At 39.3% G+C, this 23,675-nt stretch overlaps 1 protein-coding gene across 12 annotated transcripts; it reads right to left on the reverse strand.

Moving 5' to 3' along the window:
- Positions 1 to 637: 637 nt before the first annotated feature.
- RECQL (RecQ like helicase) lies at positions 638 to 23,627 on the reverse strand. 12 transcript variants are annotated; one of them, XM_041118238.1, is made up of 18 exons: positions 22,933 to 23,039; positions 21,760 to 21,871; positions 21,363 to 21,429; positions 20,582 to 20,699; positions 19,770 to 19,967; positions 17,700 to 17,879; positions 16,705 to 16,811; positions 15,540 to 15,738; positions 14,223 to 14,389; positions 13,622 to 13,703; positions 12,400 to 12,548; positions 12,197 to 12,314; positions 10,385 to 10,523; positions 9,443 to 9,534; positions 7,085 to 7,304; positions 6,062 to 6,191; positions 5,605 to 5,852; positions 638 to 1,223 (listed from the first exon to the last, which is right to left on the reverse strand). In XM_041118238.1, the coding sequence occupies exons 4-17, from the start codon at positions 20,679 to 20,681 to the stop codon at positions 5,664 to 5,666; spliced, it is 2,070 nt and encodes a 689-aa protein (XP_040974172.1). In that variant the 5' UTR covers positions 20,682 to 20,699; positions 21,363 to 21,429; positions 21,760 to 21,871; positions 22,933 to 23,039; the 3' UTR covers positions 638 to 1,223; positions 5,605 to 5,663. The 12 variants fall into 12 exon arrangements, with proteins under 12 accessions (XP_040974172.1, XP_040974171.1, XP_040974170.1 ...); XM_041118237.1 differs by having other exon boundaries at positions 638 to 1,444; XM_041118236.1 differs by having other exon boundaries at positions 638 to 1,911.
- Positions 23,628 to 23,675: the final 48 nt, after the last annotated feature.

The raw sequence follows: 23,675 nt of genomic DNA on the forward strand, positions 1-23,675 counted from the left end.
AATGAGTTTGACCTTGCCTTGCTGATCATCAGCTGCTAAAATCTTAAAAAAAAAATAAAAAAAAAAAATAAAAATTAAAAAGTCTAGCTTTCAACCTAAGCAATGCTTGAAGTCAGCAGTAGCTGTTGGGTCTTTACCACTCTGGCAGCACAGTTACTTGTTTCTGGAAACACTGATGTTCATCAGAGGAAGTCAACAGGTATATATTTCTACTTCACATACAGTTAAGTACTCTTCCTGCTGAAATGGGAGGCAGAAAAATTCTGTAGCTGAAGATTTTCTTCAGTCCATAGAGATTGCTGAGGAAAGAAAGAGATTGTGACCCTTGGTGTAGAATGGCTGCAGTTCAGCTAGCAGGATGTGGTGTCCTACATTACAGGTTGGGTTAGGCATGGAAAGAAAAAGACTTTGTGGCACTTCATTTACACAATGCAGAAGGTAGGACTGAGCAAATAAAACAATGTTGATGCACTTTAAATAACCAATTTCAGAGGATATTGATTATATAACTATAACTGCTTCTTGATTGGGAAAAGTAGGAATGGAAAAAAGCTAAGCCCTCCATTGCAAAAGAACTGAAGCTTTTAACGTACACCGACACATGCCTGGACTGAAAAACATCAGCTGTTCTGAACTCTTCAAGCATTCCTTCAGGTTTATTTCAACATAAGGAAGAAAGTTTTTACAGTGAGAACAATCAATCACTGGTACAACCCCTGCAGGGCAGTGGTAGAGTCCTCATCACAGAGGGTGTCAAGACACAACTGGACAGGGTGCTGACAATCTCCTCTAGGCTCCCTTTCCCACAAGAGGTTGGATCACATCTTTCAAGGTCCCTTCCCAGTTGGGCTGTTCTGTGATTCTGTGTTGTCTGAATGTGGAGCAGTGCTAAGCCAGGCGGTTTGCTCCTTATTTGGAAAAGAGTATCACTTTCCTCAAGTCTACTTACTGTATGAAAATGTGCCATTATTATGAAGCTTTTCCTTTTATATAATTAGTCAAATGTAGATATTAAGATGGCAGTAGTGTTCTAGCAACTTCTTGAAGTACATGTGAGAGAAGGGAGGTCACATGGTTCTAGGTTGAGATCAGTCTCAAAAGAGTTAATAAGGGTCAGTTGCTGGTGACTGAATTTATCCCAGCAGTATTTTACAGTCCTCGAATTGGGGGCTTAATATACATCATCTTCTAGTTTAGAAGAAGTTAGAGGGGAAATCAGAACCCTGAGGGGCAAGGAAAGGACCACTCAGTAGCAGCAAAAGGCCTTGTTGGGTACCAAACGCTAGGATTGCAGTAGCAGCTCATGTTTTTCCAAACTTACCAAGGTAATAGCTCAAGCATTCTTTTTATCGTCTATCCCTTTGCACCTAGGACACTAAGGTCTTCCCATGTTCAATCTCAGGTCCTGAGAGTGTTCAGCTTCGAATAATTTTATTTTTTTTTGCTAGAAAGGCAGAAAAGTACCAGTTTCAATCTAATTCTAAACCTCAAAATTAAAATTCGACCATAATTTCTGAATTGCCAAATTCCCACTTGTGAAACGTCTTAAAAACAACTTCTGCTCTACTCTTAGTTTGTAATCCTGAGTGATTTTTATCATCTTTCTTCTCTCAACTATTATAGTTTTGACTAAGCTTGCATTGAACGTCTGTATTATGGAGAAACACACTCAGTGTTCACCCAGACAGGTATTTAATTGCCATCAGCCTCTCAGCTTTGTGGGATGAGGTAAGAACATTTGCAGCAGTAAGCACTGGCTTGCTCTTACCTTGACAGACCAAGACGTTATGTGAAAGGAATCACAGGCGAGTCAAAAGAGACAGGCTGCTCTTTGAAATGGTGGAGATGCACTAGTTTAAGCCCCAGGCCAGCAGCGATACTCTCCTATAGTTGCTTTCTCATCTCCACAAACAACAGGAACATAAGCAAATGGATAGGTGGAGTAGCAAAGTTAAGAGACTAGAATTCAGAAACGGAAAGATTTAAGTTTAATGTAGCCCACATTTAGGGCTTAAAGTACGCAACTTTCAATGCAGTCATGTTCTAGTGCTTATAGAACAGAAGAATATTTCTTAGGATGACCAAGACTCAGTGCTAATTAGAATACAGATCTGTAGTTGGAATATAAGCCAATTCAACAGGGGAAGAAGGGGAAAAGAAAAGAGAGCGCTAAGTATTTCTTGAGTGGCATTTTTTCTATATTTCCCAAATAAAGTACAACTTTTACAAAGGGAAGAGCTGAGATCAAGAGTTGTCTTGTTTTTACACATAAATTTAGGTACTTCTGAAAAGCACATAAGTGGTAGTTTTCTATTTGAATAAAAAGCTAGAGAAATCCAGTTCTAAGAGCAACAGACATATTTTAAAGGGATAAATACATATAATATTTCACAAAAATCTCTACAAGTCAGAAGTAGTGCAATGTTGCAACAATGCCCTGTTGAAATTCTTCGATTAAGTACACTCAGGTACTCAAATACGCTGCAGTAGGTGTAAGTATTGCAGAAACAGGCCACATCTCTCTGCTCAAAACTACAGTGATGGGGACATCCACGTGGGCTGGAACAGCCGCCCCGGCACAGCAGAGGCTTTGACCCACCCATGGCTCCAGAGGAAGGGCGCTGCAGCAGCCCAGCTCTCGGATGCCTGATGTCTCTCCCTGGGGCTGGCCACAGCAGCCTCACCGGTGGGAGCTGTCCTCTGGTTGCAGGGCCAAGTCACCAGGTGAAGGAGCTGCAGGCGGAGGTGAGCTGCCTGTGTAGCAGCCAGGAGGAGGAACAGGAGGTGACAGGGTCTTCACAGAGATGCTGCAAAGCTAAGGACCACCCGAGTCCTGTGCTGCTAAGACCTCGAGACTACCCTCACAGGAGCAGTAGATGGAGACTCCCACAGGAGGGAAGGCTGGAAACCTCTTGTTTCCAGCAACACACAAGGACTCCTTTTCCACCTGCAGTTCTGCTATTACAGAGTAGGTACAGTGCCCTGAGAAGGACAAGGATGATGAACTCCACCGAGGGATGCATCAATGCCAGCTGACCCTGAGCCAAGTGTTCACACAATGAAGAAAAGGAAGATGAGAGTTACCAGAGAATCCCTCCTGTGGGGGACAGAGGCCCTCATTGCCAACCTGACTTGGAGACATTGACAGGTTTGTTTCTTACTAGGTGCCCAGATCCCAGATGTTGCTTAGTGACTGTGTGATTCAGAATTTTAAACTTGACAGAGAAGTGAGGAAGATACAGTAGAACCACTACCCTGGACCTCACAGAAGAGCAGATTTCAGCTTGTTCAGGGATCTGCTTGTCCGGATCGCAGGGAGACCGCCCTGGAAAGCAAAGGGGCTCAGGAGAGCTGCTTGATTTCCAAACCACAACCTCCTTAAAAACACAAATAGTCTATTCCTATGCGCAGAAGGTTGAGCAAGGGTGGCAGAAGGCCAGCATGTGTGAACAGCAAACTCCTCAGCTAGCTCAAACACAAAAAGGGAGGCAGAAGGTACAAGGTACCCAGAACAAATAGAGACATTGCCTGAGCACGCAGGGAGGGAGTTAGAAATGGAAGAGCTCAGCTGGAGGTGGAAACTATCACAGGATGCAAAAAGCAGTAAGAAGAGCTTCTTTAACTACCTTAGCAGCAAAAGGAGGGGTAAGGGAAGTATGGTCCCACTGGTCAAAGGGGTAGGGGAACTAGTGACACAGGACATGGAAAAGACTGAGGTACTCAACCCATTTTTTGCCTCATTTTCACTGGTAAGGTTTTCCCTCAGACCTCCCAGGTCCCCAAGCCTAACAGTCTGTGGGAGTAAAGCAGCAGAGGAAGGTGGAGTTACAGATCACTTAGGCCAATTGGCCATACACAAATCCACAGGACTGAATGGGCTGCACTGAGGGATGCTGAGGAAGCTAGCAGTCATCAGTGCAAGACTGCTATCATTTCTGAAAGGACTTGGAGACTCAGAGAGGTTCCTGACAACTGGGAAAAGGCAAATATCTAGCCCGTCTTCAGAAAGGAGGATCTAAGGAGTTACATGCCAGTCAGCTTCACCTCAGCCCCCAGAAAACTTAAGGAGCAAATACTCCCAGAAGACATTTTCAGACACACGGAGGTGATCAGGAACAGCCAGCTAGATCTACCAGAAGCAAAACACACCTGATCAACTAGACCGACTGAGATAACTGCCTGTGTGAATAAGGGGGTAGCAATGGATGTTGTATACCTTGACTTTAGCAAGGCTTTTGACATGATCTATAATTTCCTTGCAGCTAAAAAAACATCAGTAAGATAGAGACTAGATAAATATACAACAAGGTAGGTAGAAAGTTGTCTGAAGCACCTGGTTCAAAGAGTTGGGATCTGTGGCACGAAGTCCAACTGGTGGCCATTTACTAGTGGCAACACACACAGATCAGTACTGGGGCCAATACAATTTAGGGTCTTCACTAACAATCTAGGTCCAGGGATGGAGTGTGCTCTAGCCAGTCTGCAGATGATACCAAGGTTGGGAGAGCTGTTGATACGCTGGAGGGCAGGGCTGCTATTCAGAGGGACCTAGACAGACTGGGCACATGGGCTGGCGGGGACCTCTAAGTTAAAGGCAAAAGCAAAGTCCTGCACCTGGGATGGAGTAACATGCAACAGTACAGGCTGGGGCCAGACTGGTTACAGGGTAGCTTTGCAGAAAAGGACCCAGGTTCCCAGTAGGTAACAAGCTGAACGGAAATCAGCAGCGTGCCTCTGCAGCACAGACAACTGCATAGCAAGAACGTAACCAGCAATTTGGGGGAAAGACTCTTTCTGGGTATTCAGCACTTGTGAGATTACAGCTAGAGAGTGCTGGGTTAAGTTTTGCACTTCCCAGTAAAAGAAACATACTGAAACACTGCATACTGATACACTGGATTGAGTTTAGCAGAGGGCTACCAAGCTGCCTAGGTGCTCAGAGAGCAGAAGCAGGGGCTTAGTGAGGAGAAACAGACAACTGGATTTCTTCCAGATTAAAAAAGAAGAAAGCCAGGGGAGAGGGAATGATTGTTGTGATCTTGCTGTTGTCTTCAACTACCTAATGGAAGAGCATAGCAGCAATGGGGCCAGACTCTTCTCAGAAGAGCACAGTGGTAGGACAAGAGGCAACAGACAAGTTGCAACATGGGAAATAACAATTAGCTCTAAGAAATGTCCTTTTTCCTTTTTTTGGTCATGAAGGTGGTCAAACACTGGAACAGGTATTGAGAGGGGTTGTGGGGATGGTCAAAACTTAACTGGACACAACCCTCAGCACCCTCTTCCAACTGGACCTGGTTTGAGCAGGAGGTTGAACTAAATGATCTCTCGAAGTCCCTTCCAGCCTGTGTGATTCTGCAATAGTGTTACTATACACTATGCTTCCAAAAGACTTAGAAAGGCAACGTGGTAATTATTTACATTTTGTAGTCATTGCTGTATCAAAAGATAATGCACCAGTTATTTTGACATGAAGCATTTTTCCCTTGACTACTAGACTTTTTCTAGACTCGAAGGTTTTAAATATACTTGTTTCCTTGTTAGTTTTTTATTAAAAAAAAAATGCAGAAAAGGTACCATTACTAAAACACAAACTGAACTTACACACTGCGTTGTCCATGGAGAACCAAACATGATTAGATCCTAAATGTAGTCTGTGAAACTCAGTCAAGAACCACTGGTTGGTCATCTCCACCTGCCTGAAGCTTAAGCTTCTTTGCTTTTAAGTTCGAACCACAGTTAGGCCGTTTATGTTCCTGTGCCTTCTTCACCACTGAGTCCTGCACAGTCTTTGAAATACTCTGAGCATTTTCTCTGCTTCCTTTTGAATTCGAAGATTGAGATGGTTTGTCCTGTAAGTTATAAACAGTTCTATTAAAATTCTAACATTGTTTTCCTTCTTTTTCAGTGTTCCCACACAAGAGAGAAGATACTTATGAGGTCTATTTTAAATCCTGTTGATTGCATTACTATGAAAAATATATTGAGCAGATACCACACTATTAAAATAAACTATAGTGGAAAAGATATCTACATAGCAAGTCAGTACAGATATAAATACCTTGTAAACACTTTTCTTTTTTGTTATCCCTTCTATAGTTATGACGTGTGCCTCGTTTTTCAGCAGACCTGCTTTTGGTCCTATCTTCAGGTAGGATATTGTAGCGAATGCCGTGAAGCTGAAGTCTTCCCTGCATAAATTAAATCAGTGTTACAAGGGAAGGTTGGAGACAAAGACAGGCTAGACCATGCAGGGAGAAAATGGGACACATTAACCCTTCTGATGGATGTTCCAAATAGCAGCTTGATTCTGCTTTATGTATTCAAGTGGATAGTCCGTTAATTGAGAGCAAGTCTGGTCAACACTTAACATAATTCAGTTTGCGGACCTTTACACACACACACACACACACGTGTCAATCTGTTGGAATACATGGAGGAAAATGAGGAAAAAAAGATGTAATAAGTCATCTGCTCATCCTCTTAAGAGTATAAGAGGTCACCTATACAAACAGATGCCAAAAAAATTTAAGACAAAAATAAAGGGATTAAATATTTGATTTGTACATATTCCTTGAACTTCTAAAACTATATGGAAAGACAAAACACATACCACACAGACAACCAGGTTACAAGAGAAGCACTGTTGTTATTTTCACTATGCTTTCTTAAAATTTCTAAGTACCACTTTCCATATTAGCCAGCCTATCCTGACTTAGAATTCATCTGGGCAACCCCATTTGCTTTGCTCATCCATGGAATGTAAACGAGACTCCACATAAACAGCAGACTTCTCCAAAATGAAGCCTGCTGCAAATTTAAGGTTCAACCTGAATACAGAAAACCCCAGCTTTTTAAAATTGCAAGACATGCAGCATTTCAAACATTCCTCCAACTTCTATTTTAACATTTTGAAGTAGAAATATAGTGATCTTTTGAGTTTCTTTAAATACATTAATGCATCTGAAATAAAGGCTAAAAATGAGACTACAGAATGTATCCATTAATACCATATAGAAGTAACACAAGAGTAAAGAAAAATGACTACTAGATGTTAAAAAAAAGTAGTCGTCATCTTACATACTTCAGATACTGCTGCAGCAGTAAATGGGCAATAATTCTCTCCAGTTCCTCTCGAGGGTGCTTTGGTGGAGTAACTTCAGCCACCCTGAATTTTGATACACCTTTCCCAGACCATGCATCGATTAATTTCAGTGGGGTGAGTTTCTCACTCATGTTTTCAGCTTGTTCAAGTATCTTGATTAGATCCCTGCAGTAACCTGTTACATCCATTTTCTCACATGCTACAAATAAAAGTGAAGTAATATTTAAATAGCAAGTTATTTATAGTTATTTAGATAGTATCCATATATATATTAGGTGTATACATATATATGCACTTTTACATATTTATAGATATATATATCTATAAATATTTATCTATGTGCTGTATAATAGCAATGCTTTTTTTATTTTGTTTTTAAACTATAACTTAACAAATAAAACTGTAACCTTCCCTCTGTCAAATTGGGATATATTTGTACTCAAACTTACATGTATCTTTCTACTTCATTATTAAAACTCCAATCCCGCAAACATTTTTACATGTATTTAACATTACAAACCACACAAATTATTTCAAAGAAGCATTTACAAAGCATAAAATTTGTAAGGTAGCTACTATATTACTCTGAAGCTGGATTGCTTTTCCTGACCCATAATACTTATGGAAAGATTAGAGACCAAAGAGGAATTGAAGAATATAAGCGAGACATTTCTTCTCTCAATACACTTATGAACAAAACAAGACAGAAAAAGAAGTATTAATTTAATTATACAAATTAGCTTCATCATGAATAATTATTCCAAGCACTAACACATCCAGGTAGTACATAATGATCACACTTCTACTGCATGATGAGATCATGGCATAGAATTACCCCAACTGCCTCCTCCAATACTAAGAATTAAGTACTGAAAAACTAGTACTACTGCTAGGTTTCCTCAGACCTTGCTTATATATCAAAAGGCCCTGGGGGTAAACCAGCAGTAAACAGGATATATTTCAACTGTATTTCATCACATGGCTCCTATAAGTCTTGGGTACAAGCCAGCTCCATACTCTTCTCAACCTCTGATCCCAGTATAAATTTCAACTAAGCCCCATTTCCAATGAGAAGATAACAAGATATTGTTATTTGCATGATTTTGCAAAACAGTTTTATTATATAGATATAATTAACTGTATGAAGAAAAAAAGAAATTATATACCTTTGTTTTGTCTACTTTACTCCCCCCAAAATGTACAGGGAAATGAAGTCTAGTTATGAGAACAGTTTTCAATACAGAATTGTTCCTAAGTTTTTCAAGTGTTGATCACTACATTATCCAAATGCTTTGCAATGGATCTGTGGTATGAGGAGATTCTATTTTTCACATATTACAAGAATTCACCTGGTACTCAAAGAAATTTAAAAGGTGGTTTTATGTGTCCAAGAAAGATGCGCAAGACCAACTTTTCCTCAGCACTCTTTTCAGAGCTTTCTAGCTTTGTATGGGATTTCCTATGTCTAAACCAGAGTTCTCACTTAGTAAATGCAGCAACAAATACTTTGTGCATCTGCAGAGACTTATTAAAACTAGGTACCCAACACTGGCCAGGACGTTTGTGAGCTAAGCAGCAGAAGAGCTTATGTCCCAGAACCACGTTCTACTGAAACCATCCTCCTTTACCATGCAGCAAGTCTTGTTTCAGCACATCTCCCAAGTTCCTTCTACATCTGGCCCATATACCTTCCCTCTTATGTTCCCAACTTTCTTCCAAACGAAGAGCACACACTAGACAGACATTGTGCTGTTAGGGCTAATGCACAGCAAAACCCTATATTTGTGTGCTCAGTTGTTCTGCACAACTGTCATGCACAGTCCTGACACAGGTAGGTCTCATGAGCATGCAGCACTGAAATCCTCAGAGATTTTACCAGGCAAGTTGTAAAAGGACATGTGCAAACTGTGCCTTCTCAGAGCTGAAGTGTGAACAGTTTGCCATGTAGAGAGTAAGAGGCTCCTTCTCAAAATAAAGCTTTCACACTCAGAGATATCCTGAAACAAAACCTGACACGTAAAAGAATCTTTTTAAAACAGGTAAGCCAATCTCCCCCTTGCCCCAGCTTTTGGGAACAGCTGAATTGCTGAGCCTGAAAGATACCGAAGTGTTGGGCCTCAGGCAAAAAGCCAAACCAGGAAGCGCCCTGCTAAACATCATGAATTTGGCAACACTAAGCCACTAAAAACCAACGTTCATAAAATTTCCTCCTTGGAAACAGGCAGTATTACACGCACTCTTTACAGAAGTTGCTTACAGTTTGTCTAAAAAAAGATATTTCTTTAAGCCAACCTTCTCCATGTTCTCTGTCCTTGGTTATAAAAACAATTTACTTACAGCTCTCTCTACAGCAGTTATCACACATTCTGTTGCAGTTTGCAGAATCCCATACTTCATCAAAATGATGGGCTATGAGGACTCGGCGACACCTGAAAGAACAGAGAGCAAAGAGGGACTATAGAGCATACATGTATAAACCTGTGTTATAAATCATGAGTGTGGCAAAAAGAAGGTCCCTTGGGTCAGCTCATATCTCAAAACAAGCATGAAGAATTATCTCAGGAAAAATCAGAAAACAAACACTGTGACACAGTATTCGCTGTCCGATATGCTAACAGGAGTAACTAGTAGCTTTCAGTAATAGTAAACACTACTGTAGGAACAGTTTGGTTAAAGCAGAAAAGTATAATCTGCAATTTCAGCAGAATGAAAAATCATAAGAATATGAACTAATTCTTAGACTGAGGCCAACAAAGGCTATACTGAATGCACAAGTTGTCCACAACACAGATACAAGTGTTTTCTGTGAAGTATTCCATACAGCTCAGTACAGCAGATGAAGCATTAAGAACATGTGGATTCCTGTATGGGCAAGAAAAACTGGTACCTTAGAGTAAAAACCAAAGTATTCCAGTTTTTGCTCTGAATGGAATTTGAAATCCAAAGTGTTTGTTGACAGATATTTCACCTCAACATAACTGCTTCCAGAACTTTATCCTGAAGCTGGCAAGCAACGCACCAACACTCAGTTTTATGCAAGAGTACACGTACTGAGCAGGCAAACCACAAACTCCAAACTCCAGACACTGTTACAATACTAGTGTTTCTATAGTGTGGTGGGGTTTTTTTGTTTTGTTGTTGCTGCTTTTGTGGATGGTTTTGTTTGGTGGGTTGTTTTTTTTTTTTTTTCAAATGCTCTCAAAAAAAAAAAAAAAAAAAAAAAGTCAACAAAATTAGCCTATTTAAAAACTAAGCAACCACACCACCACAGTAACTTACTTGCTCATATTCTGGCAGTAAGACACCATATCGTACAGCTTCTCTTGCCCTACATTTTCCATCACTACCATTGAGCTGATTCTGAATATATCTCCAAAGCCATAGTACAAAATGCAGTCAGCTTTTTGGTCGTCTCTACCTGCAATGCATTAAAATGAACAAAAAATTTAGAAGATATTTACTTTAAGCATAGCATTTTCTAGTACAAATTCCACTCTTTCTGCGTGGGCTTCTGCAGCCCCTGTAAGAGAGTGCATAACTGTAAGAGTATCAAGCATAACATATTAGCCAACAGAACATAGCATGATACAGACTAGAAATAAAATAGATTTAGAAGAGTCTTCTACAACTACAGAATCAAGCAAACTGAAAATACTACACAATGAAGATTTTGACCCTTTAACAACCACAATAAAATATTAGTGTCCTACAGAAAGTCAGTGAAATCACTATTTTCTTACCCTAAAACCTCTTCGAAAATCCTAGCCAAATACATCTTGAAGCCCAATTCTTATTTGTTTAATAGTCACTGTAAGCTTCAAATACCTTATTAGGTATTAATGGTAATAAATAAAGAGAGAATTAGGTACGATTTAACAAAATATTCTGTTTAAAACCAACTGTGCCTTCTATAGCTGAACTTAGATCATCTCGTGCTTCCCGTTGCCCACCCCTCCCAATGATGTGCTGATGGGTGTCCTCCTGCTATTTACAAGATCCAGAGAGCAGAAAAGGCCTAAAAACCCTAAACTTTTTAAAAAGTTTAACATATAACAGAAAGGAACTACTTCAACTGGATGGGAAGTCAAGGGGAAAAAGGAAGGTTTCATAAGCTAAGTACTATGTTCAGGCAAATGAGTAGCAGTGCTTAATTAATCCTTCCCCAGAAGAATCCCATTTAAATTGAGTTATGAAGAAGAAACACAAAAGCTTGCTTTAATTATCCCAAGTTGATAAACACTGTGAAACAACTATTTCAGCACCTATATGGCCCTTGTCTCACCACTTCAATATTCATACTTCCTGCTACCTCCAGCACTATCTGGAAGTAACCAGGTTCTAGCATAAGCAGATGCAAACTCCCACAAACTTTGGTGACTGTTGTATTTCTTAGGCCAGCATTAAGGCCAATTTCTATTGCACAGGCATAGTTAAAATCTCAACCAATTGCCCCTCAGGGTCCTTATAAAGCTTTCCTCCACATAGATTCAACTCTGTCTTTGAAAAAGTAATAATGCACAAGGTCAAAAAACCCACACCAAAATAAAACACCACAAACCCTTTTTTTTTAGCCGTAACAGCTATTTAGTGCTGCTATACATTGATCAATCCTTAAAATTCCCTGCTCCAGACTCCCCATCCTACTTGTAGTTCAGTGGCCACTGAAATTCATACAGCAATTAGACATCATCTAGAGCCAATGTGAGCAAATCACACAAACCAGTTGCTATGCAAAGGAAAAAAAAACAAACAAAAAAATCCTTTCTATAACATACATCCCATCAGTCAATGTCATGTTATGAAATTATTCTGGTAAGCCACAGATGTCATAAAAATCAAGTAATTAAAAAAATGCTAAGTAAATGGCTAGGTACCCAGTTATTCTTTGCTACACTGCAGTACAGACGCCTGAGATCATGAATGTAGTTTATATTTGCTTTAAAGCCTCTTTACAGAGGCAGAGTAGCATTACACACTTTGGAACCTCTCTCAAAGACGAGACACACTGCACAAATGACTGAAGTCAGAGTACAATTTTATTGGTTTAATGGATGTAAAAGGCAACTTTGCAAAAGCCATTTCCTACAATACCTGCACGTCCACTCTCTTGGTAGTAGTTCTCCATGGACTTGCTCATAGAATGATGAATTACAAACCTCACATCAGGTTTATCAATTCCCATGCCAAAAGCAACAGTCGCCACCACAACCTGAAAAAAGATTAAGAAACCATCAAGGTACCAAAACACAATTTGTTTAAATGAGACATAAGTTTATGAAAATTATCTGCTTCACCTGGATTTGATTTGCTGCCCATCCTTTATGAACTTTGGTCTTACATTTAGCATCCATGTTTGCATGGTAAGTCCCTGCCTTGATTCCCAGTTTCTGCAAACTCACAGTAACTTGCTCAGAATCCTTCTGAGAAAAACAATAAACAATTCCTGCAAGAAAGTGGAAGATGCCTTATTGTAATGTCTTAAAAAACCCAAACGATTACCAATACTTAAAAACAGCTTTGAAAGTTTTATTAACTTAAAAATAAATAAATAAAACCCAGTAAACAACCTTTGTGCCTATTCAGGCTGCAGTATTAGTAGCCATGAAGGGAACTTCAATTATCAGCTTTGACTTGTAGACTAAAGAGAAAGTATGGGTGCCAACCCACATAATCATGGAAGTATTCTATTAATGTTCAAGGAGGACAATGATTATTAATGCTTATGTAAAGGGGTGCTGTTCCTTATGACACCTGTGACATCTCACCTGATGTTTCAGATAAATCTGCTTTTTGTCATTAGTCAGTCTGAGCTAAGTCAAGGATTACAACACAAAGCCGTGCGATTTGTGATCATCTTAGCACAGTTTGTACTTGGGGAGCTGCTTGTTACAGCCACAGTGTTCCACAGCAGAGACAGGGACACACTGCTGCTCCAGAAAATTGGATTCTGTTGCCTTTGTAATATGGCTCTCCTCTTTATTTGCACTACATAATTTACTGAATTACACAAAGTCCAACTCTTACAGTTCTGCTTTCATCACAAAAGTACAATTCACCCCACCACACGCCCATTCTGGGAACTGAATAATACATGAATCTTATGATCAAATATGAAAAAAAAGTGTTAAAGATAGTAAGTAACCTGACGCATAGATACTAAATGACATGTGTGATTTAAGAACAGATAATCTTTTTTGAGCCTTGTTCTTACAAATCTTAAAAATTGCTATTATTATCTATACAAACATTGTTCTATATACATCAACATTATATTCCAATACTTCAGAAGATATAAGTAAACTCTAAAGACATTTAAACACTAATGAATGAAAAGAGTAATTATTCAAGGTACAGGTCTTACATCCATCTAATGCTGGATGTTTAACGTATGGTGAACGCAGAATTTCTCTACACGTTTCAGAATCACTTGAAAACATCCCTGGAAGGCCAAAGATTATAAAAAAATAGCATGCTCATTTTTCTTTTCTCTTTTTTTTTTTTTTAAACACTTTTTACCTGAGAGTCCTTTGTATCTTCCATTAATGATCTTAACTATGTCCTCAATGAAATCTTCATTATTTGAAGGCTTATGACGAACCTCAAAAATATAATATACACATGCCAGAGAGTTCTTCAAGTGGGCACACAGTCTGTTAAACAATCCTATTATTCTGCTTCTTCCACTAAACATAACTATTCTTCCATTTACAGTCAGATTACATATCAAAAGTCCATAGATAAAACAAACCAAAACAAAACCACAAGTTTTCCCACGAAGAACAAAAAAAGAACCTGTGGCCAAACTGAAAATACAGTACAACACAATAATTCACAACGTTTTGCAATCATATGACATTTTTCAACAGATTGCAGCAGTGAGCCTGCTACCTACCTCTCCCCTGCACAGAGTCCTATCTGCTAAGCCTTGCTTACAAAGACAGAGCAGCCCAAGTTCCTTTGCAGATGACACCAAGTTCAGCAACACAAAGTAATGAAGGAACACCATCGTTCAGTTGAAAAACGTGTAATTGAAAATCTACTCTAAAATTCATCAACTGTACCTTACAGAAGACAACATGACTGCAATGCAGTCAAACAAACAGGTAGTAAGACATACCTCATAGTAAAGATTGGGCCGGTTGAAAGAAGCAGTAAAAGTAATGCACTTCTGAACATGCAAAATTTTCTGAGCATCCTTTAAAACATGATTTGTAGCAGTTGCTGTCAATCCAATCAAGGGAGCATTGGGAAACTGTCTTTTCAAGATACCAAGAGACTTGTAGTCTAAGCAAGAAAATGAAAAGGAGAAAGAAAAAGATTTCTCATACCAAAGATCCAAAGTTAAAAAAGATATTCATGTAGATAGTATTCAACGGGGTAATACTGAAATAAATGTTATTACTGATCAATTTACTACAGTACTAATTTATACATCCAAATTATTTAATAAAGAAGGTTGCACTTATCAAAATAGATGCTCTCTCGTCTAACTGAATTTTACAGAAACAGCCACAATTCAGAAGGCAAAACATATTGAAAGAGAAGGTCTTAAAAAGATAAAAAAATATAAGTGGCATCACATTAACCAACATTCAGGTTATTTTGCGGGTCTGTTTTTACAAACAGCTTTTCAGTAAACACAGCTTTGCTGGTAAACGAGCAATGTAGAATTTGGATACATAGACCATAGTACACCAAGGAAAGAATTTAAAGGCTCAGTGCTGACAATCACTTGCTGCCTTAGAACAGAAATGCAGCCAGAGGTACATATTCAAATTCCACGTTGCCTGTTTAACTGGCATGGCTCTTTGCTCAGACAACACTTTTTAACAAAACTGCAAAGGTTGACTTTACAGTTATTATTGCCTCGAATCAGGTTTTCTTTCAAAGGCAAAGAAACAGTAACCAGTAAGTAACAGACTTCTACTACTGACAAGATAGGAAACCAACGAAGCACACTTTCTTTCCCTGCAAGTCAAGGGCATTTGTTTCAACTTGCTTTAGAAGCAATTAAAATACAACTCATAAATTTACAAAATGCTCTACCTGTCACACAGAGTGTTAGGGAGTGGTGTACAGAATGACTTTTTCATGTAGCCATAGATTAAAGATGACTGTATTGTCCATATTAAAGACGGCAGCCAAAAACTTTCATTTCACTAAGCTCCAATTAAAGTAAACTTAATTAGGAGTTTTTCAGAATACTGACAGCAAAATCTACATTGAAATTGCCCCCATTTGCATGAACTTAGCTCCTGGATAAGGATATAGTCATTTGTGAATTTAATTTAAAGTCCTTGAGCTAACACGGGTACTTGCCATACCCTAAGTATTTACTTAACACATGAAGAAAGCACCTGGCTTTATTTCAGGCCTAACTCATTATTTATTGATGCCTGAATAACACTGCAAACTGGATTTCTGATGAGCATACCAGGCCTGAAGTCATGGCCCCATTGACTACAGCAATGGACTTCATCTACAGCAATGCGAGCAAGACACCCTGCTTGATAAGCTTTCTCTAGCTTTGACATGAACATTTTGCTTTTTGCAATCTTCTCCGGGGTCACGTAAATGAGCTTCAGTTGTGAATTTCTGTCTAGCATTTCGGTATGAACCCACTTCACATGTTCCTGTGCAAAACAAAAGGAGAAATCAGGGGCTAACAAACTAGGACAACACACTGAAGTTGCTTAGTGCTAAGATTCTTAAGAGGTTATTAACAATTCGTATGGGGTAATTAAGACAGTCTGATAAACTGTTACAGAGTATTTACCGCTACTATAAGTCTTTGTTGAAGATCATTATATATAAAATGTTAATTTTAATACTTGGAAAATCTGCCACAGAACTTTGAAAAAGCAAACTATTGAATATTTGTCTTTGCTTCATCATGTGATATCAGTATTTTCCCAATAAACTATAATGTACCAAACATGCCTGTGGTACTACAAGACTAAAATAATTTCTTGCACACAACTGTAGTCTTTATTACTGAGTTTTCAAAGCACTCTACCTCAAAGCAGGCTCCAAGTTTGGCACATTGCATAAAGCCACTAACCTATCAAATCCAGTGTCACGTTCAACTTAATGACCACAGCCTCCTGCTAGTCAGGAAAATATATTTCACTGTAAAAAGCAATTGACTAATAACAGACTGAGAAGTAAGTTGCTTCTTGGCCTCTGGATCAAACAGCTTACCATCCTAAAGTAAGATAAATAATTATATGTAAAAGCCTGCACAACTTAACATGTTACTAGTCAACAAAAGTCGTCTACTCCAATCATCTTTTAAGTCTAGAAGCTGAGTAAAAATCTACAACACACACCAGCCAAAGGTACTTCACATCCTCTAAATAGCCCAATGAAATCTATTTATTCCATGAAAGGTGTTGGTTTACACATGTTCTTATCATTAAAACAAGAATGCAAAATACTTATTCACATATCACAGCATGTAGCTGGCAAAATACTGTTGACAGAATGGCATTAACTGATAAAACTGTGCCATTCATTCAGTATTCATAAATAACGTACACAGAGGCAAGATGCCGGTACATACACCACAAAAACTGTGAAGAATTGGCAGTTAAACATACCTTACTGCTTGAGGCATTTAATAAAGTTGCAGAAATACCAAGCTGTTCCAAAACCATGAGCTGATCTTCCATAAGTGATATCAAAGGACATATCACGAGTGTGAAACCTGTAACAATCAATCACTGTGCAAACTGAACAGTTCAGATGTTTGTGACATCTCCTCTAATACTTCTTACTAATGCATGAGTCCTGTTCTGAAGGAACTGCCAAATGTGAGCTTAAGCTTCACACATAGTAGCAGATTCCCCTCCTAGAGAGCTGATAACTGACTGCTGGGTCACATAGGGATACTTCTTATCAACTGCCCATGACATGCACCTTCTCTTAGAATCTAGACCACAAACAACTGAGCTGCAACAAACAGAGTATACGAACTAATACACAAAACAAAGAAAGTTGGATTCACATCTGTGTTGTGAGGTGCTAATTTACCATACAACTAAGCAATGCTAGGTATTGGTAAATTTGGTCTTTGTAAATAAACAAAATTCCATGCAATTGGATGGGTTATTTTTCAAAAAGAAAGCTCAGAAACTAGCACAGGATACTTATTTTTAAAAAATGAATATGCAAAGTCTCTCCCAAATAACCTGAAGCTAAAACTTTAGAGTGGAAGAGACAAATAACAGATATCCATACCTTAATAATTTACAGTCTGTATATTGAATTAAGAAAGACAGAAAGAAGTGACAAACTTTTTAAAAGTTCTTTCAGTGTTTAATAATATAATGTATTGAGAGGAACATAGATAAATTATTTAAATCTAAATCACATCTAAAAGGCACATCTATTTTAAAGCTGCTATTGCGCCTTCAGAGAAAATAAAGTAAGAGAGCAAAGCAAATATTTTTAGTTAATCCTTCTCTCATATCTTTGCTCTTTTCTCCACATACTGTGATACTAGACACCAATGTAACGTTCATTCTCCAAATAACTATAAAAGGTAGAAAATAAATACAATTGTTTATATGGGACCTTTTCTTCTCTTACATACCATCAGAACACACAGCTGGTAACTGATAGCAAAGGCTCTTTCCACCACCTGTAGGCATGACAAGAAATATATCCTTTCCTGCCATTGCAGCATTTACTGTTTCAAGTTGCAAGGACCTAAACTTCTGGAGTTTAAATTTGCCCTGCAGTGCAGTTTTTATCTTCTCATACCATGGAAAATCTGTTAAGGGAAAAAAAACAAACGTGTTTCACAACCAACTTAAAATATAAGAAGGAAGGGCAATTTACATATACAATAACTAAATCTGGAAGCAACACAATTTTAGATCTGGGAAAGTGTTCAAAGATTCAATAATGGCACACAAAAAGCTACACACAACCCGAGTCTGTAAAAACCAGTTTCTACAGTAGACCTTTGAGAACTCTGAAATGTAAACACAATACACCTCCAGACTAAAGGCTTTTATTGCACATAAATGTGAACTAATGCGAAAAACACACAAGCAGATGGAACTTCAAAGTGTTAGTGATCAAGTTAACTGATTAGTCCAAAATTAAATGGAAATGAGAAGCCCACCCTGAAAATAAATAAAACCAGACACCAAGCCCTACAACAGTTGCCCAAATGCTTCCCCCATACAAATGCAGTGATTACAAACAGTACAATGAAGGCAGGGCTGCCATTTTTTCCATATATTCCAGTGATAATAAGTATTTATTAAAAAAAAAAAAAAGGGGGGGGAGTTTAATCTTCCCCAAAATAACCACCCCAACATGCTTATAATAGTTTTTTCTTTTCTTCAATAGAGCTAAAGACTGCATCATTTAACGAGATAATACTGTAAAAACTTAAATTTCAGATGCATCAGGAAGCATATTAACCATTTTTGTATTATTAAAATTAAAATGCAGAAAAACTGTGGGAACTTCAGGCTACGCTGCGTGCAATGCAAGAATTAACTTTGGGAATTGAGGTGACATTGCTTCCTAATTTACAGAGAGCACAGACAAGATCCAAGGCTCTCTGAAACCAAGCCTCCCACTGACTTCAGTGAGCTTTATACTGGGACCAAATTTAGCTACTGCTCTTATTCAGCACGTACACAGCATCTGATTGCAAAGATGTTAGTTTTCAAAGCACAGGAGGAGAGAATTAGGCACAAAGCTACCCAAAACAAATCGATTTGTTCAAGAGCATCAATTTGCAATTATAAAGTATCAGTATTCTTACATATGCATAATGCTTTTCTCAAACTCAGACAAATATGGATTAGACTACAAAATTAATTTCATTTTTAAAAAAGCCTAAAAAGAAAATATATACAATGGATACAGGCAGAAATTAACAATGCATTTCCAAATTGCAAGTGAAGTAAAAGAGGAAGGGGGGAAAAAAAATAATAAAAAGATCTGAATCGAATGTGGCTAGGCATAACATGGTCAAGACCCACCAACTACCCAGGACTTTAGTCAATGTTTAACTTGAAAGACAGCACTTCAAAAAGAACAGCAGCCCTCACACCACCATGGGGCACTTGCCACTTGGACTAACTCTATCATACTAATGTATTCCACATAACTTTTGGCAGTCAGCATCCATCTAGTTTGCATTAATTTGGTTAGGCAGTGAGGCTACATAACCCATGGCAAACACAACCGATGTCCTACTCACTGAAGCAAGAAGAAACACAAAGAGAGCAAGAAGTAACTTTGAGAGTGCAAGACTGTTATTATCAAATCCTGAAAAGATCCAGAATAATTATTTTTAGAACATAAACAGGGAATATAAGTATTGCAATATATCCAGATTTACCCTGGGATTCTTACAGCAAATCAAATCAAGTTGTGACTTTGCAACAAGAAAAGAATAAAAGTAGTTATGACAGGCCATTCTTGTGATAATTCTGTCCAGAACTCAGATTAGTATTCAGGAATGTCCAGGGAGTTAAGTACAAACATTACCCTGAGTAATTAAGACGGCAGGTCACCCAGCTGAACAAAATGAAATAGGACAATATAATTATCCAAACAAAACTCTGTATGAACACATTTTTCCCCTACTGAATTAGTTTACTTCTATGTTAGAATACTTGAATTTGACTCTGCAAACCTTTTTTGTTCCATGCCTCAGCTGAGGTTTCCATGTCTTTACTTCCACCTGCCTCCAGGTCTCCTGAGGACTGCTTTATCAGACTCTTTACTCTCATCTTCTTTTGAATGAGTTCCTGCTGTTTATCCACAAGTTCCTGAATCTGCATCTCCACTGCTTGCAGCTCATTTTCAATGGAAGCCAGTACCTCCTCTAGCACTGAAAGGAAAAGCAAGGTGAACACAGAATAGAGACTACAGTAACATGCTAGTTCCGATTTTAAATATCTTAATTTGTTGCTTGAGAACAATCAAAATTAAACACAAACCAAAAGCATTTAGAGAAACAGACAGCCTGACAGGCGCACTCATAAGATTATAGCATCTAATATTGTATATGCCATGTAAAAATACTCAGGAAGGCTTAACAATGTATTTGTTATATTAGTAGGTCATATATACACAGGTATACTGTGAGTTGTAATCTCCAATATGGTATATGAGAGATATGCAATACTATCATTGCCTGCATTGATTAATAAATAAAAAAAAATATATCACAACCCAGTTTCTCAAACGCAGTGCCTCTCCAGAGAAACACTCGAAATTATTTTCTTTTCTGTAGAGGCATATTAAGCAGTGAAAAGCATATCGCATCTGCCCTGATATTAAAGCTGCAAGTGTTACAATGAAGACGAGTACTCCAGACAATTCCAAGGTGAGCACAACATTAGAACGTTTTTAATAGAAAGCATTTACATGTGAGAAGCAACATTAATCTCAGCAAGTAAAGGTCTTCTGAAGATGGAAATAGGGACATTAGCAAAAAACTACATTTCATGCACCCAGATCTCCCTCCTATGCAGGACCAGAGGATCTGCTGAATGTCAAGGTTTGAACACAGAGGATGAATGCTTTTGCAAACACAAGCCATTCTTCACATCTGAAAAAACTGAAGCAAATAATCCCCAAAAGCTTGGGTTAGATAAGTGAATCTTTGGTGGGAATTTGCCTCTTTATATGCCAATACACATCTATGTGAATTATGGATTGTGTTCTAGAATCCAATTCCCAGGGTTTAAAACAATAATTGACACATACCACAGCATGCCAAGCGTGTATCACTGTTTCAGAGCCAGGTCAGAAAAGCATAAGAAGAAATGTCTTCCTCTCCTCATCCCAAAAATTAAAGAGATTTTGGTCCAAGCACAGCAGATATGATAAAGTGCTTATGGAAGCAAAAAATGTATAACATGGAAAAAGATATCCTCATTATATATGGTATGAAATGGGGACATTTGTCTTCCTAAATGCCCACTGTTACTCAGCAGGAAAGAGTTGAAAGTATCTTAAAATATGAAGCATATTTTCAAAATAGTGAAAACCAAGTAATTTCCTTGACAAACCTGCTTTTGTTTTAGTTTTTATCTAAGAAACAAATAGTTACCCAGTAGAAGAACTTTTTCTTCAAATCTGAAGTATAATAGCACAGACGCCACAAACTCTTTTCTGCATACATTAAATTCATATAACTAACAATCAATAACATCAGGTGATTGTGTCTGTTAGCTAAAAGATAACAAAATGAACATATTGAATACTAATGTTGGATTACCTGCAACAGCTGTCATCTTTGGAGATTACAGAATGTTATTCTTAGGAGGCCTTATTTAACCGAGCAACTGTCACCAAGAATAGAATACGATAAATTAAAAAAAAAAAAAATTATTTCATGAGTAAAACTTAGAACAAATGTACTGCAAGATATTTTTCATTAATATAGGAGGTGCTAATATAACAGTTTAAGTACCAGTTCATTTAATCTGCCTATATAAATATGCCCAACTAGATGACAACATACTTTTTCCCTTCTGCAAAAGGGACAGATACCAACTTGCAACCAATTCCTAAGGCTATAGCTCACCAGCCTTCCAAATGAAACCAAGTGAATTTTGACCAACTCGTAAATTTTCTGAGAGGCATGGTCTAATATAGACCAGTCATTCACCTACCTTTGACCTATCTTTTTTTTTCCATCTCTTCAAAGACTATTTTACAGAAAAGTCTGAACAAATTATCTTGTGCCCCTTAGAAAAGCAGCCACCATAACACCCAGAGGATCTTCTAGGAGGAAGCAGAAAGGTAGTTTGGTTCAGAGAAGGGGCATCAGTTTTAATTAGATCATCAGTGAGATGAACTTAGAATTCTATTTATTGGCTAATTTTCTGAACAACATTCTTTGTCACATTATACGCTAATAATACAAAACTCAAGAAACTTGATATTCTCTCACTCTTGTTGAATTCTGAACTATTATACACATGGGAGCCAAATCTGAGGGAAGGTGAAAGGGAACAAATTCATCAGACCCTCACTATAAGCTGATCCTAACGTAACAAATATTTTACTGTGTTCCTATAAATGGGGGGGAAAATATATATAAAAAAGAATGTGTGAATAAAACACTGACTTTGCCAGAAAAGGTTATAATTAAAAATAAGGTAAAGGCCCACACTTCAGAAAGAAATTGATTATTGTGTAAGATAACTCAGCAGTGTCCAGGTCACCCACATAATTCGAATTACACAGTCCTGTCTTTATACCACCTCCCACTTGCACAAAAGTACTTGGAAACACTGGTCTCCCCAAAGTATAGAGCAACTAGTGGCATCCAGAAACAACAGTAGGTGTGAAACAAACACACTGTAAGTGCAATACACTACTTCTATTCCCCACAGCAAACACGAACCCCATAAATACCTCTAGGCCGACAGCTCAGGAAACATAAGCCATTTTCTTATCCAAAGAGCGGGAAAAGAATGAAAATTACCTATGAAAGTTTCAAATTACCTATGAAAGTTTCAAACATCTGAATTCCTGTGAATACACTCCATAACAGCCTTTTCTAAATAGCCCACTAGTGGGGAAAAAGAGGCCTCTAAGCAGATAGAGGCCGGCCATGCCTGAAACAGACAGGCTGGTAACCAGCGACACTTCCCACCCCGCACAGGTTTAAGTGGGTGTCCCAGCACTGAAAGCTGTCTTACCTCACCTTCTATCCAGCCTCCACGCTAAACCTCTTCAGCGCCAACTCTAAGAAGTGACGTTAATAGTGCATTACCAAACCAAAACCCCCTAAATTAGGCAATAAAACCAACAAGAATTGCACAGGCAAGATGCCTCACCTTAGCGGTAGTTTAACCGGGTAAAAAAATCCCCCATCCGGCCATAAAAACCCTGAGAAGCCACCTTCAAGAGAAAAAAAAAAAAAAAATTAAGAGAATAAGAAAAAAGCCAAACCGGCAGCAGGGACGATACCTTCACACCGGCCGTGTCAGCACCCGTCACTCGCAACCCCAACACGAGCCGCGGGCACGAAACGCAGGGAGCGACCGCCTCACCGAGGCGGCCCCACGCCTCCAGCGGCGGCCCATAGCGGAGCCGTCGCGACCGGGCAGGGAAGCCGCCTGCCCGGCGGGCCGGAGGGCAGCGCCGCGGCGGAGGGGCGGGGCGGGCCGGAGGCTGCTGGGGGCCACGCAGTCGGAGGACGCGGCCGGCAGACCCCTGCCGCCAACGGCCACGGCCTCGGCCCCCGCCGCGCCTCGCCACCCCCGTCCTCTCGCACGACGGTTGCGGCCCCGGCGCGCGCCGCTCACTCCTTCCCTTCACCCACCCCCCCCCCACGGCCCCGGCCCCGGCCGCGGCCCCGGCCGCCACCGCTCCCCGCTCCCACCTGGACGGCCGGCTCCCAGGCCCCGCCCCCTCCCTGTTCCGCCTCTTCCGCTGCCGGCTTCTCTCGGCCAATCGCCAAGAGGGGCCAAGAACAAGGGTGACCACGTGCATCCTCCCTCCCCCAATCAGCAGCGGCCCGGCGGCGCTCCTGGCGGCGGTAATGAGAGCAGAGAGGCGGGCGCCGAGACGGGAGGGG

Source organism: Aquila chrysaetos, chromosome 17, assembly GCF_900496995.4.
Source record: "Aquila chrysaetos chrysaetos chromosome 17, bAquChr1.4, whole genome shotgun sequence".
NCBI lineage: Eukaryota > Metazoa > Chordata > Aves > Accipitriformes > Accipitridae > Aquila > Aquila chrysaetos.

Bases quoted from the DNA above. Each gene is read 5' to 3' on its own strand.
- RECQL (XM_041118238.1), bottom strand. From the start codon at position 20,681: ATGGCTTGTGTTTGCAAAAGCATTCATCCTCTGTGTTCAAACCTTGAC. The intron at 13,704-14,222 runs GTATGTCTTACT...TATATTTTTGAG, and splicing joins GGCCCAATCTTTACTATGAG to GTTCGTCATAAGCCTTCAAA. The intron at 5,853-6,061 runs GTATTTATATCT...TATAACTTACAG, and splicing joins AAAAGAAAAGTGTTTACAAG to GACAAACCATCTCAATCTTC.